The sequence below is a fragment of the Amphiura filiformis genome, chromosome 6 (genome assembly GCF_039555335.1).
Source record: "Amphiura filiformis chromosome 6, Afil_fr2py, whole genome shotgun sequence".
Classification (NCBI taxonomy): Eukaryota; Metazoa; Echinodermata; class Ophiuroidea; order Amphilepidida; family Amphiuridae; genus Amphiura; species Amphiura filiformis.
In genome coordinates, this window is record NC_092633.1 from 55,652,276 (window position 1) to 55,666,024 (window position 13,749).

Sequence of the window (13,749 nt, forward strand, 5' to 3'; positions counted from 1 at the left end):
GGAGGACGCCCTCACTGAATTTTTTAATTTCATTTTTTTACACGATTAAATTGTACTTTATTAAACCAATATACCCTGAAAAAATCAAGACTCTAAGTGCTGTAGTTTTGTCAAAATCCGTGATTTTGAATTAAAGGCTGATTCAGCCCTTTATTATTACGATGGAATTGTTAGTCGAACGCATACACGATGTTCATAACACACAGTACGCCACGGCGCGCGCGACGGTGATATACATTAACAAAGGGTCGTACCACAACATGACCGAAGGAGTGGTACGTATTGGCTTATATGTGCGCTGGTAGTAAATTCCAATTTTCTTTGCTTTCCCGTAGTTGCTCGGCTCAAAAATAATTGGGGATATAGCTGACAGTAAAAGCTAACATTTTATGGCAAAGAAATGCTAATCTATTTTGTTTGAAAATGTTATAATGTTGCTTTAACAATATTCCCTGCTTTTATTTTTAAGCTTACCAATAAAAATTCCAGTCATCTTCGGGTCCAACATGTACCCACTTTCTCTTTTCAAAATTGCTCACCAGAACGTTTTTATCCATATCACATGCATACTTAACGACTTTTCCTGCCATTATGGCAGCCCACCCAATATAAAACAATAAATTAAAAGGTTACTGATACTATTTTCACTCTTTCAAAGATACAAACATCAACATAATTTGTTTGCAAATTTTCCCTGACACCGCTATGGAGAGCTCTGAATACTAAATATTATAACTTTTCCTGCATATATTCAATAAACAATGACATTTATATTTGTAATTCGTGCTTTTAAAATGTCATATAAAACATATTTTTGTCTTGTTATGATATTTTTGAGGAAATAATAATAAAAAATAATTAAATCTGCGAGAGAAAATAAAATAAATGCCCCATCCGTACATTCAATAATTCAATCCATTATCGCAAAATGACGACAGAATTAAATGACCGGACAGATATTTCACAAGGAAAAATTATGCGCAGACCGGGTTTACGATCACAAAATCCGGATTCTAATGAATCGGACGGTAAGAAATGTTTTTTGTAATGGATGGGTAATAGTTTAATGATACAGGTAATGTGTTTTTATTGTAAAAATAGTCGACTTCCACGGTCTGAAAAAGACAGATCATGGTTGTTGAATTCTACAACCATGGATCATGTCATGCATGCATGATACATGTACATTATAAATTGTTGCATACATTTTTGTAGCATGATAGACCCAGTCCAGAGCATAATAAAAAAATTTGCAGAATTCCTTTCACAAATTATTTTGGGGCTGTGCAATAATTATAACTAGCCCTGGGGCCGGCGGGCCCGGGTCCGGGAGGGTAAAATTGGGGGGCAAGCAATTTTGGCCAGCCGAGGGGGGGGGGGGGGGGATTTTCGGCACACATTCATGGGGCGCCCATTAAATAAAACGCTCTAAAAAAGGCTTAGGAAAACAGTACGGAAACGCTTTAATATGCAAATTTTCCTGCTCGCTCCGTTCGCAACAAATATATAGACCATTTAAGGTTTGTAAATTGGGAACCCGAAAATTTGGATAGGCCTATGTGTAAAGAGGGGGCAAAGATTTTTGGCGGGCCGAGGGGGGGCAGCGTTTATTTTTGGCAGGCCGAGAGAGGGGGGCAAGCGATTTCCCATTGGATATAACACACAGCTCCTCCACTTCCGGCATCACCCCTGACTAATTAAATTAATTAAGCTGTAGTAATTTTAATTAATACATTTAATTATTGTATTTGTTTTTTCATTAGATTAATAATTTATCTTCAAAATAAGACCAAAACCATTTGTTCATGATGAATTTTAGGAAAAATATAGGAATAAGAAGATAAAATGATTTAGCAAAATGTGACAGCACCACCTTTTTAGGGTCCCAGTATAAAAAAAGCATGACCATCTGCTATTTCTTTCCTTGTTGCAGGGATAATAATAATAATACACAGATTTAGAGAGCGCTTTTTAAATGAAAAAACAAAGCGCTATGGAAAGGAAAAAATATAAGAGGGAGGAAACATTAGGTGAATAGATGAGTTTTCAGGTTCCTTTTGAATGTTTGAACATTTGGAGAGTTCTTCTTTTCAGCTGATTTCCTCTTTTTTTGTTGCCAAAATTTATGTGTTTTTCTTTTATTTTCAGCCCATATTTGGCGTTTTTACCCTGATTTTACGCTGTTTTTAGTGATTTTCCTCGTTTTTGGTCTGTGGCCTCTCACACCCTGTTGTTGAAAAGGTATAACGTTGTGGAGATAGGAACATCCGGGACCAACTCTGCCATATTTGGCTGAGTAACGGTACATGAACACGGTCTTTTGCGGACCGCTACACTCCGGTGCTTGTTGGAGTACAGCAGACAGTAGTACATGTACAATTGTGATTTCCGTATATAATTATAGTTTTGAGAACGTAGACTCGATCAAAGTGTGTGCTTCATTACAGAACTGCTACGATTCACACTTTCACTTTGTTACTTTCTATTTCAGGATTGGAATCCGATAGCAAAATGAATTGTAACAACTCAGAAGACAAGACCGCTGTACCAAGCACCACCTCAATACCAGACCGTACTACTCGTTCATTTCTTTTAGTTCTATTCATATTTGGATCGGCTGTGCTAGCAATGACAATTGTATATTATAGTTTCCCAAAGTTAGATGAGTAAGTGTTTGAAAGTGTCTCTCTTTTTATGACACTTTATTTTTTTACACCTATTAAAACATGTAAGGAGGGAATGATAATGTTATCACTCAACAGCAGTCAGCTTATTATTTTGAGAAATAGACCAAATTGGGTTGCAAAGTATGAAAATATCTAATAAAAATGTACCATTACATTGGTTACGGTACTTATGTAGTACCCATACATTTATATTCAATAGGGCAGCTTCAATTTTCAATTTATACAATATACATTCTACTGATTATGTGCTGTAAAACAGCTTTTTCAAAGGGATGAAAATTGAATGACTTATTTTGTTTGATAATTTTTGACTTATCCTGTTTTGTCAATCTCAGGAACACCTTTACATGGGTAATTGATAATTGAGTACTTGTTAGTAGAGCATATTCATGACATGAAACATCCCAAACATAGCCATTATCATGCTGATGATGCCATTTCTGTTAGTTTTATTAGAAGCTCACCAATGGGAGGTGGTGTTTTTCACTCCCCCCACTTTGTGGGAGTCTTGATATGGTCATTTTCACGGTAAAGGGTGTAACTTTGGATTTTTAACATTTTGATCCGTAGTTTTCTAATAAAGCCACAGAATTCCATGATTTTTGGCCACATAAGTCATCTAGTTAGCAGCTACCTTGGGTAGCATAATCATCTTTGGGAGTTACTGCGTTCAGTTTTAGCAGGCTTAAATGTACTTAATATTGCCATTTTGAAAAAAAAAAAAAAAAACAGTAACATTTTTGTAAAACCCTGTGTTTTCTTCAGTTAGTTCATGGATAATTTTTCTTATCCTGAAAGTACGGTCATATGTTCAGTAAACACTGCCACATTAGATTTAATTGTGAACAGCCCTGTATTTTTGAGAACCGGACTTCGATATTTGTCGCTTCGAGGCTTCATTTTCCGTTAACAATTGTTAACAAACTTTGTGGGTATAGCTTTGGTTCATAATTCTTGGTTATTTCTTCACTTCTTCTTGATTCATAACAGTTGATATCTTAACTTGAAATGGGTAACAAAAATTAGTTGATTTGCAAGCTTTTAAAATTTTTATAAAATCTTGACTTCAAAGAGCCGATTTTCCGTTAACTTTTTGAAGCCTCCAAACAAACTGTTCAGCAAGCTTGGGCAAATATAAATAAAAGAGCTCATCCAATCTATTTATCAAAATGTAGCAAAGTAGATCCTCAAGTCACTTGTTTTTAAATCATGGAGATATATATCACCGTTTGAAAATGGGACCCAATACAAACTTTCCGTTAACAATTGAAGCCTCCGAAACAAATGAAGCCTCCGAAACAACAGTAAACTTAATTATCATCTATGCATATCTAAATTGGTATGTTCCATATTGATATCTGCATTGTAATTGTTGCATGATATGTGCAGAATGTCATAAATTTAAAAAAAAATAGATATTATGATTAATGCTTGAAAAATATACTGATATCCAAGAAAGCCCGTTTCGGAGGCTTCACATGCAAATAACACCATACTTAACAAATGGGTGAAAAAATTATCATGTTATAAATCTGCAATATCTGTCGCATAGAATCATTGATTCAATACCCACAAGAAAATAACAGCTTAGATGATCCCAACAGTGTTGTTTTCAAAAAACTACTTCTGCCATGTTTAACCATTGTAAACATGAAGCCTCCGAAACAAAAAAAATGACTTGCTGTGATAATTTAATTTTTGTCACAACTGAAATTCAATACTTAGAAGCAAAGCATGAAAATTGGTAATTGTGATATTTTTTACCTATTTTTCATGTCAACTTGTAGTAGTTAGCCAAATATTTTACTTTTATGATCACCTGTGTTGTTAACTGAAGCCTCCGAAACACAAATCGCTTGAATTGCCAATTCTAAAAATAACTCCAATTTCTGTGAAACTTGGCTGGGAGGTTCCTTTCATCAAGTAGTATTTGTACATGAAGTTAGACATTTAAATTATTTTAGGAACCCAATTAAAACTTAAAAAATATGTTTAAGGTTGGGAAATTTCCATTGCAAATGACCCTTGATGTTAAAAATTTTCTAAATTGCAATTACAAACATAGCAAAACATGGTATAAAATTTAACTTATATCTGTTGACTTACTTTGGAATGGGATTTCACATGTATTCCAGCTTTCATGTCATAATTTTCTGAGCTTATGTAAAATACATTTTTTCTTAGATTTTAACCAAAATGTTATGGAAATGTCAAATTTTTATCAGAAATCAAAAGGTTTAAGCCTTGAAACACTATTTTACTGGAATTTAAGTTGCTTCTATGCATGATTACAGTAAACAGAAACATATTTAAGTGGTTTGAAATTTTGACCCTAAAAATCAAAAGTTACACCCTTTACCGTGAAAATGACCATATATAAGAGCCTTACATGCCTTGACAAGCGTAATCAAACCTACAGCCTGATAGCAGCACCCAAAATTGTGCGGTTGTCCAGTCAGGGTTTTGATGAAGCCAAATTCTTTTGCCAGTAAGAACAAAATGACAATAAATAGCATCATGTACCAATGTTTGTTTGTTTGTTTGTTTTCTTCTTCAGAGATGAAGTTCAACATATAAAGCTACCAAGAGACATAGAAGATGCCAAGGCATTAGGACGTGTGTTGTCAAGGTACAACAATAAATACTATTACAGTGTCACAGCAGGGTTCTTTACTACATATATATTGTATCTTTTGAGTGCACCAACATGGTATTTTTGTCTCGCCTGATAAGGCAGAACTATGTATTACTTTTCCGTATATATGTATGTGTAGGTGTTTGCAAGCAAACAAGGACACTACTAGTACTTCACATTCAAAACATGGACCTCTGTATTGGCAGTGGTATGTCCTTTGTGAATGGGGGCAGAATTGAATGCAGAGTATAACATATTATGTGCCCATTCACAAAGGACATATCACTGACTAAACAGGGGTCTTCAAACAAAGAACAGCAACTCAACAATTGGTAGCGTCTCGCAATTTGCGACTTTATGCTCATTTTGTGGGAGCCAGTCACATATTTGCAGTTTAAACCTAACTTGTGTAATGGTCACAGCTAATATACATATGTAGATGACAGGTAGCTGATATTTGAGTTGGGATAACCAGTTTTAATCAAAATAGCCAGTTGCTCCCATCAAACATCATCTAGGAATCGGGACTGTAAAAAGAACATCAAATATATCAATGATAATGATATTATTGTTATGTTTCCTTGACAAATGTGTATTTGCCAGCTTACAAACCTTTGCAATTCCAGGTTCTATATTTCTGAGTATACTTTCAGGATTCCTCTTTCCATTCCCACTAGCTCTGTTTCTTGTGTGTTTGGTAAGTAAGCAATAGTCAAATTTTCACTTTAAAGGTGTAAAATATAACTAATATTATTGGTCTACAATCTCAGAAGAAATGTGTTCAAACACTTGCTCTAATTTCCATGTTCTTCTTACCCATAATGGGCTATTCCAGTTGAAATCCACACTACCCCTGTGGAAGATTTTGGAAATATCTTCCACAGAGGGAGTATGTTTTTCAAATGTAATTGGTCAGGGTTAATCATTTTGAAACCCATACTCCCCAATAGTCCCCATGTATTATGGCTTTACATGGAAGTTACTGTCACATTATAACAATACACTGAAAAGATCATATTGTAAGATCCTTTACTGAAAAGTTGGTTGGCTAATAATAAAAATTATTGGACAATGGGAGAATCTGTATTTGCTGCAGGTATTTAAGCCTAATCAAGTAAGAGTATTTACTTGTTTTGTGATTGATGTTATTCCATATTCATTTGCCTTTTTTCTCCAGTGTTCAGCAATAGGTGCATCGAATTGTTATCTACTATCATATCTGGTTGGTGTTCAACTAGTGAAAAAGTACATTCCAGACAGGGTGGATAAATGGGCTGCTACAGTAAGTATTCCATGTTTAATACCAATTTTGATTCTTGCCGAATTTCTAGGCCTACAGTCATAATTACCAGTACATGAACAAGTTATAAAATATGATGTACTTCAGAGGCATAGTTCTCAGATTGTTACTGAGTGTGTGATAAAGTTAAACTGTGTAGACTCTTATTCATCTGGGTATGTTGAAATTAAGAGTTAATTTAAATCTGGTCAACCAGACATGCCTATTTTTTGACAGCCGATAAAGTTACTTTTGCCAAGGTGAAAGTGTAATGAGGCCTTGTTAACTTGGCAAAGACCATTATAAATCATATGTGCCTTTCAATTCCTAATTTATGTGTTTATTTGGTTGCAGGTTGCCAGACATAGAGAACATCTTCTAAACTACATAATATTTCTGCGTATTACACCATTCCTACCCAATTGGTTTATAAACATTACATCACCAGTGTTAGAAGTAGAGCTCACACCCTTCTTTGTAGGTACATTTCTAGGTGAGTACTGAGTAGCCATTCCTAAGCATGTGAGTATTGTGCTGATATAGTGGCCTTAATTTATTTGAAATGAACCACCAGATCATCAAAGGAATTTTTGATAATAGTCAATTGAAGTATTCAAACTTCATCCATGAGTGGGCAAGTAGTGTGCATGAGACGTCCGCGTCGTCTGTGTGGTTTACTTCGCGAGGGCAGCTTTAGCTGCCCGAGCGAAGTAAACCACACAGACGCGCCGGACGTGAGTGAACAACGGTGAAACATGATTGAATCCCTTTCAACAACGAAACAAGCTAAAGATGTCTAATTCACATGATTATTTCATTCGGAATGTCCGTTTTCCATTACCACTCAACCTTACAAAAAGATTGCGGTATTTCTCTGTTGATATCAGCAAAAAAACTAAAGAATAAAGCGGTAATATTTAGCTGCTACCACCAACATTTAAGAGAGTTCATGTTTAAGCATATGTTCCAGGCATGACGAATTATACGCGCTCATGCGTAATGCGTACGCGTAACCTTGCGTTCGCGTATACGCTACTGAACTGTGGATTCATCATGGATTAACAATGGTTGGCTCCTGTACAAAGGTATAGGAAGAGTTGTTGAATGTAATTTTGCAGATATTTGCAGATATATTTGCTATAGACCTATTTACCATCATGCACGATTCCAAGGGATCATGTTGTGGTGTACATTTTCGTTCTTGCACACAAGCATTTGAAAAGCTATCACTGGCATAATTATACTTCGTTCGGGTTAGAGTTGGCAAAAATGGTTTGTTTTTTGTTACTGTAAGTGTCAATAAAGTCCCAACAAATTCACATAAGCACTGGCACACAACGCGCAACTAGCGCAGGTGCTGTGTCCAACTGCATGCTATTCTATATCAATGCATGATGTTACAAGGCTCATTCTTTTTGTCAATTATAAGCCGAACAAAGTACAAATGAGTATTACAGTAACAGAATAAACAAACACCACATATATTGTTGAGTAGTGCTGATGTGAGGTGATCACAAGTGTGGGATAACATTTTGCAACTATTATGGTGTAACAAACAAGCTCTGAGTGAAAAATAAGAGACCAAAAAGTTCAGGGAAGGGATCTGCTACATTTTCGGCAAATAAGAGGTAAAGCCAAGTTGCCTCGTAAATACACCCGAGACATTTTCCAATGATGTACATGTATATCCTCCCTTTATAGACAGCTTACCAATTTTGTAGGTGATTTATGTAACGTTTTCAAATCAAGTTTTCATGTTATTATTTTTCTGTCTTTTTTCTGTCTTCACTACAGGTGTAGCACCCCCGTCATTTGTTGCAATAAGAGGAGGCACAATGCTCTACCAGTTATCACATGCAGGTGATGCAGTGTCGTGGACATCGGTCATCATTCTTGCCGTCCTAGCAGTAATATCTATCCTGCCTGCCGTGTTTAAACAGAAACTACGTGAAAAATTTGATTAACGTTAGGAATTTAAAGTGTATATACATGTAATACCAAATATTATAGTAATATATGTGATCTATACTATTTTTCACCTTGGCGAGTCGGTGGCAACGATGTGCATTTCATTTGGTACAACTTCAAATCACGAGCGTTCACTCGAAGCACTGGCGTACGCACACTTGAATTTACAAGAATTGGATGTGCCTCAAAGCATTGATGTCACCGTGTTGCCAAGACAAAAAATAGTATAGGGGCCAGTGGGTTAACTGTGTTATTAAGTGATTGACCTGAATCAACTCAGAATCAACTCAGAATCAGAATGTATCAGGGTTGTTTGTGTTTTTGTATTCTAAATTGATGGTAAAATGTGGTTTGGGTCTTTGCCCTGGTTGGGATGGGGTGGGGTGGGTCATTCACTGCAATTATGCACTGTTGGATACCTTATATTTTAACAAATTGAATCCTGCAGCATGCAATGTATAGTTGAGATCTGCCCAATCTTGCATATGTCTGTAGACAATGATGAACACTGCCAAAGTTGGTCAGGGTCAGGTTAAAGGCCCATTCAGTGATTTGCTCATCCGGCCGATCGTAAAAATCATCAAAATTCAGATTTTGGTACCTTTGTCATTGTCATAGATGAGTTAACATGATAGCCTGCGAGTGGTTCAGCCGAAAGCCGTGTATTTAAGACAAAATAATACATTTTACACGAATCTGTAATTTAGATACTAACAGTATCTAAATTAGCTACATGTATTTGAATGGGGCTTCAACTTTGTCACTACTGCTGTTTTCTTTGTTTTTTGCCAAATTTGCCATTTCAAAAATAACAAATGACAATTTAAATGACTTATCCTTCACTTTTAAGCAATTTATAAACAATTTTAATTTTTTCACACTTGCGCTGGGATCACTGAATGGGTCTTTAACTTTCAGGTCATTTATAGGTTGGGGCAAATGATATTTTGGGTGAGGCAATGTCAAGTTGTGATAAAAGCTGGTTCAGGATAGAGGGGAATAGGACTTGAATTTGACCAAATGTAATCTAATCATTTCTTTGCTGGTCTATATGACATGTCAAAACTAATAGAAATCACAAGAAATCTCTTCTCTTGTAAGTCAGTAACGTTGCGACTGATCTAGATTCATGATGGTTCCAACATTAAAAAAAAGGACTTGTCACATACAATGATGACAACTCATGCATATAAACACAACTCCTCTCCTCTCAGATCATGCTATTATGCAATTCTAAATAGGATTTAGAGGTTAATGACTGCACATCAGTTGTTTTGAGGGTATTGTAAAATATCTAAACATTGTGCTTTGGAACCAAGGAATATCCCAAGGGGTGCATTTGGTACTTAAAATGTACATGCCGTGTCCGAGAAATGTGATAAACAACAGCAAATCTCATCACTTGGTCAAAGACAATATTAGACTTGATCTGTGAGATAAAAATGAAGTGCAGATTTGACAAGACATGGATGTGTCTCATCATGTCCCGTCCTGTCTGTGTTGGATCCATTACGTACATACAGACTGGTCAAATGAGCAATAATGCACTCAATTCAGAACAAAAGTAACAGAATTATTATTTACTTAAAGTGTATCCAAATGCATCAGTGCAGTGGTATGAATGTGTGTGATTTTGTACACTATTTATTGGTCTTTATACTGGTTCATGTATAGTCTTTGGGTTTAATATTCTGGTATTATAGTGGGAGGACAGTTAAAAGCATACACAAACACACATATCAATGGGGGAAATATGATCTATATATTGTGCTAAATGTCAAAAAATGAGGCAAGTCTCACAAGTTTGCCATAGCACATTTTCAGTGCAACTTTTAGGGGAATTTGAATTTTAATGTAACTGCCTGTAGTTGGATTTTCACTGAATTTCCTACACTGGTTTTATAGTGTGTCTTGTCTCAAGTTGAGAGTTATGCCATGTTGGATTTCACAGTGGCAAATTCGAATTATTGCGTTTATACGGTTGAGTTGCCAGCATACAGATAAGTGCCCTTTTACGTGTGTTATATGCTTCACGTGATTAGATTAGTGTCCGCGAATCAAATACGCCACTGCGAAATCCAACATGGCGTTACTCTCAACTTGAGACGAGACAGAGTATTATGGGTCCTTTTCATGTGACAGACACCATATTCAACCTAATAACTGCCCCTTTCTTAATTATCCCCCCCCCCCATTTAAAATGTACCCTTTTAAATGAAATTGGGTCAAAACTTTAAAATGTAATAAAATGGAAACATAAAGTTTCAATGGATGCAATATTTATTCTTCTTCAGTTCAACTTTGGCATCCCTAAAATAACTTTACGTAATGGTCTGGATGCCAATTGGGTTGAATACAGTATTTCATACTCATTGTGTTTTTAGTCAGTATCTTTTTATTCAATGTGTTTAAAGTGAATGTGTTTTTAAGGTTTTTAATGTGTCTAAAGGTTTATCAATTGTTCAGAGTTCCGGGTTCGCAATGGTGATAATGGAGCGCATAGAAAAGGTGTATTTTGTCCACCCGTTCTACACAAGGCTCGATGATCACCATCAACCATTTGATTTACACTCAACGTGCTGCGCAGAATCAGGCAATTTAATTTATGACCTTCATTAAGGACTTATTGTTGTTGATTTGTGAGGCATTTTGAGCAGGACTTGAAATGTTTAGCTTTCTTAAGAAAAGTAACTATTTTGGGGAGCAAAACAAAAGATTTTTAAGTCCTATAAACATAACTAGTTGTTACCAGGCTGACTCCACCCTCCTTCCCCATCTATAATGGACACATATATCAGTCAAAATAACATAGATATAGATCAAAATAACATAGGTAATTTTAAAGAGGAGAGCAGAAGCTTAACCCTAACCCGACCAAAAATCACTAAAGCTCACTATGAAAACCATTGCGCATGCATGCATTCCATGTGATGCCATGATGCAATCAGCCAAAGTCATATATACCTAGGGAATCGCTGGCCAGGCCAGCGTAACCCCGTGGCTAGAGATCAGTGATCTTCTGTGTGGCATGTGAGGGCCGGAGGTTTGAATCCCGGGGGTACCAAGTGACTTCCTCTTTTCTCCATTTTCGTTTCTTCTTTCCCTTCCAATTGCAAACAAGAATGGGTTGGGTTAGGGTTCCTTCCCCCAAGCAAAACTAGTTATGCATTAAGGAATCTTTTGGTTTGTTCCATAGGGATTTTATTGAACTAACAATTTATATATCGTCACTGGGCGGGAAAAACCTCATATGTACTTTTGGCCCTTGAACATGGATAAAGCCTTGTAGGTGTAGACTTTACATTGAATAGGTTGTTTCATCCATGTTCAAGGGCCAAAAGTACATGCAGGAAACACCTCATATTTACTTTTGACCCTTGAAAATGGATAAAGCTTTGTAGGTGTATACTTCATATTGAATGGTTTGCTTCATCCATGTTTAAGGGCGAAAAGTACATATGAGGTTTTTCCCGTCCAGTGACGATATGTTTTATGAATCAGATCACTTCAATAATAAACATGAGTAGTAGAGTAGTAAGTTAATATTTATACAAATTAGTGCTGTATTTTTCTGGAAGCATGGGATACAGGTTCTCAGTATTGCAAAGCATAGGTTTATGAGCCGACAGCAGTAGTATGATGACTCAATTGTCAAATTTATCAACATTGATATAAGTGGATCAGCTTTTCATATAAGCACATTTCATATTATAGAGCACCATATTATATGTATGTAATTTACAGTATTATTATTTATGTACACTTCATAAGGCACCAATTGGTATTGAGATAGGGTTAAGAGACGGCAAGAAATGTATTGGGCTATTCATACACCCCATATGAAAAATATGACCTTAATCTCCCACACAAGGGATGTGAATTTGAAATGGGAGTCGCCCATTCATGTAATCACATTTGTGGACGATTAAGGTAATGTCTATCATATTTTGTCAACCTGCACCACAAAATGATCAATAATAATATATAGGCCAAATTGATCATAATATCGCAATTCTATTTCATTAAACATATACATAAACCTCCCTTGTAAACGTAAATTACTATCCGCTGTGTCGACTGCTAGCGGAACCTACAGTCCCACTTGGGCAATAAACAAATATGAAGTAATAAAACTGAGGATGTACATTTTGATGTCAGATTTTGTCTATCAGATTGCTTTCATGTTTGCGATTTCTTTGCTTCTGTAGCATATAACATAATTGAGGGCTCAGGCAAGACTATCTAAACTCCAAAATTGCCATTTTGAGAACAACACTAAACCACATTATCCTAACTTGTGGTGCTGAGTGCAAAAGACACCCTGCAGAGCCAATGCAAACTCGATGGAACTCCAGGGTCCGTATGCACAAAAGAGTTAAACCGGGTCCAATGTTTTAATAGACCTGGTCTAAGTGGAATTTAGTCCCAGGAGAAAGGACATTTTCCTTTACATTTGCTTCAGTTATTTTGTATTATTTTTGATCTTTGCATTTAAATCTTTAGAATTTGCTAGCCACTCTAGGAAGGAAATAAGAGTAAAGGACCATAGGACCATTTGTGATGGAATTAAATTCCACTTAGACCAGGTCTAACTTTAGACTCAGTCTAATTCTTTTGTGCATATGGACCCTGGAGTTTTAACTTAAAAGATTTTGTTGTTCTGACACATAGTCTAATATTTCATTCATTCATCCTATCTTTATTAAGCTAATAAAGACGAATTTCATAGTTCTAGTCCAATAAAACAGCACTTACTGTGGACGTTTCGAAATCTGTCAGATTTCTTTATCAACACTGATGTTGTTGTGACGACCTTCTGTGTACAACTCGTTGTTGCTTAGCAACTTGGTTGCCAGTTGGTTTTATCAGTGTTGATAAAGAAATCTGACAGATTTCGAAACGTCCACAGTAAGTGCTATTTTATTGGACTAGAACTATGAAATTCGTCTTTATTTTCAATAACAGTCCTGAAGAACATGTTCAGTAATTCTGGTAAGCTCTCAATACATAAGTACTGATCTCCCAAAATATCCAGATAAGACAAAAATCAGACAATTACAAAAACAACCATGGTGGAGTTTTTTCAAAATTGGAGTTAAGATATTATTGTGCTGACCCTTCAGCAATATAGCATATGAAGAGCTTTGTTGCAAAACCCCCTTACATCCACTTGAACAATT

The 13,749-nt window shown here is 35.9% G+C and overlaps 2 protein-coding genes across 3 annotated transcripts in view; one reads left to right on the forward strand and one right to left on the reverse strand.

Moving 5' to 3' along the window:
* LOC140155662 (polyglutamylase complex subunit TTLL1-like) overlaps nucleotides 1-682 on the reverse strand; it is a 46,393-nt gene extending 45,711 nt beyond the window's left edge. The window contains exon 1 of one of the 2 annotated variants that reach the window (XM_072178586.1): nucleotides 475-682. In XM_072178586.1, the coding sequence (XP_072034687.1) occupies nucleotides 475-590 (116 nt within the window). In that variant the 5' untranslated portion in view covers nucleotides 591-682. The remainder of the gene's footprint in view (nucleotides 1-474) is intronic. The other variant, XM_072178587.1, reaches the window with a different exon arrangement.
* Nucleotides 683-928: 246 nt separating this feature from the next.
* LOC140155665 (transmembrane protein 41B-like) lies at nucleotides 929-8,848 on the forward strand. The gene is made up of 7 exons (XM_072178590.1): nucleotides 929-1,028; nucleotides 2,492-2,666; nucleotides 5,245-5,373; nucleotides 5,926-6,019; nucleotides 6,500-6,604; nucleotides 6,956-7,094; nucleotides 8,396-8,848. The coding sequence occupies exons 1-7, from the start codon at nucleotides 929-931 to the stop codon at nucleotides 8,563-8,565; spliced, it is 912 nt and encodes a 303-aa protein (XP_072034691.1). The 3' UTR covers nucleotides 8,566-8,848.
* The last annotated feature ends 4,901 nt before the right edge of the window (nucleotides 8,849-13,749 follow it).

Bases quoted from the DNA above. Each gene is read 5' to 3' on its own strand.
- LOC140155665 (XM_072178590.1), top strand. From the start codon at position 929: ATGACGACAGAATTAAATGACCGGACAGATATTTCACAAGGAAAAATT. The intron at 6,020-6,499 runs GTAAGTAAGCAA...TTTTTTCTCCAG, and splicing joins CTCTGTTTCTTGTGTGTTTG to TGTTCAGCAATAGGTGCATC. The intron at 6,605-6,955 runs GTAAGTATTCCA...ATTTGGTTGCAG, and splicing joins TGGATAAATGGGCTGCTACA to GTTGCCAGACATAGAGAACA.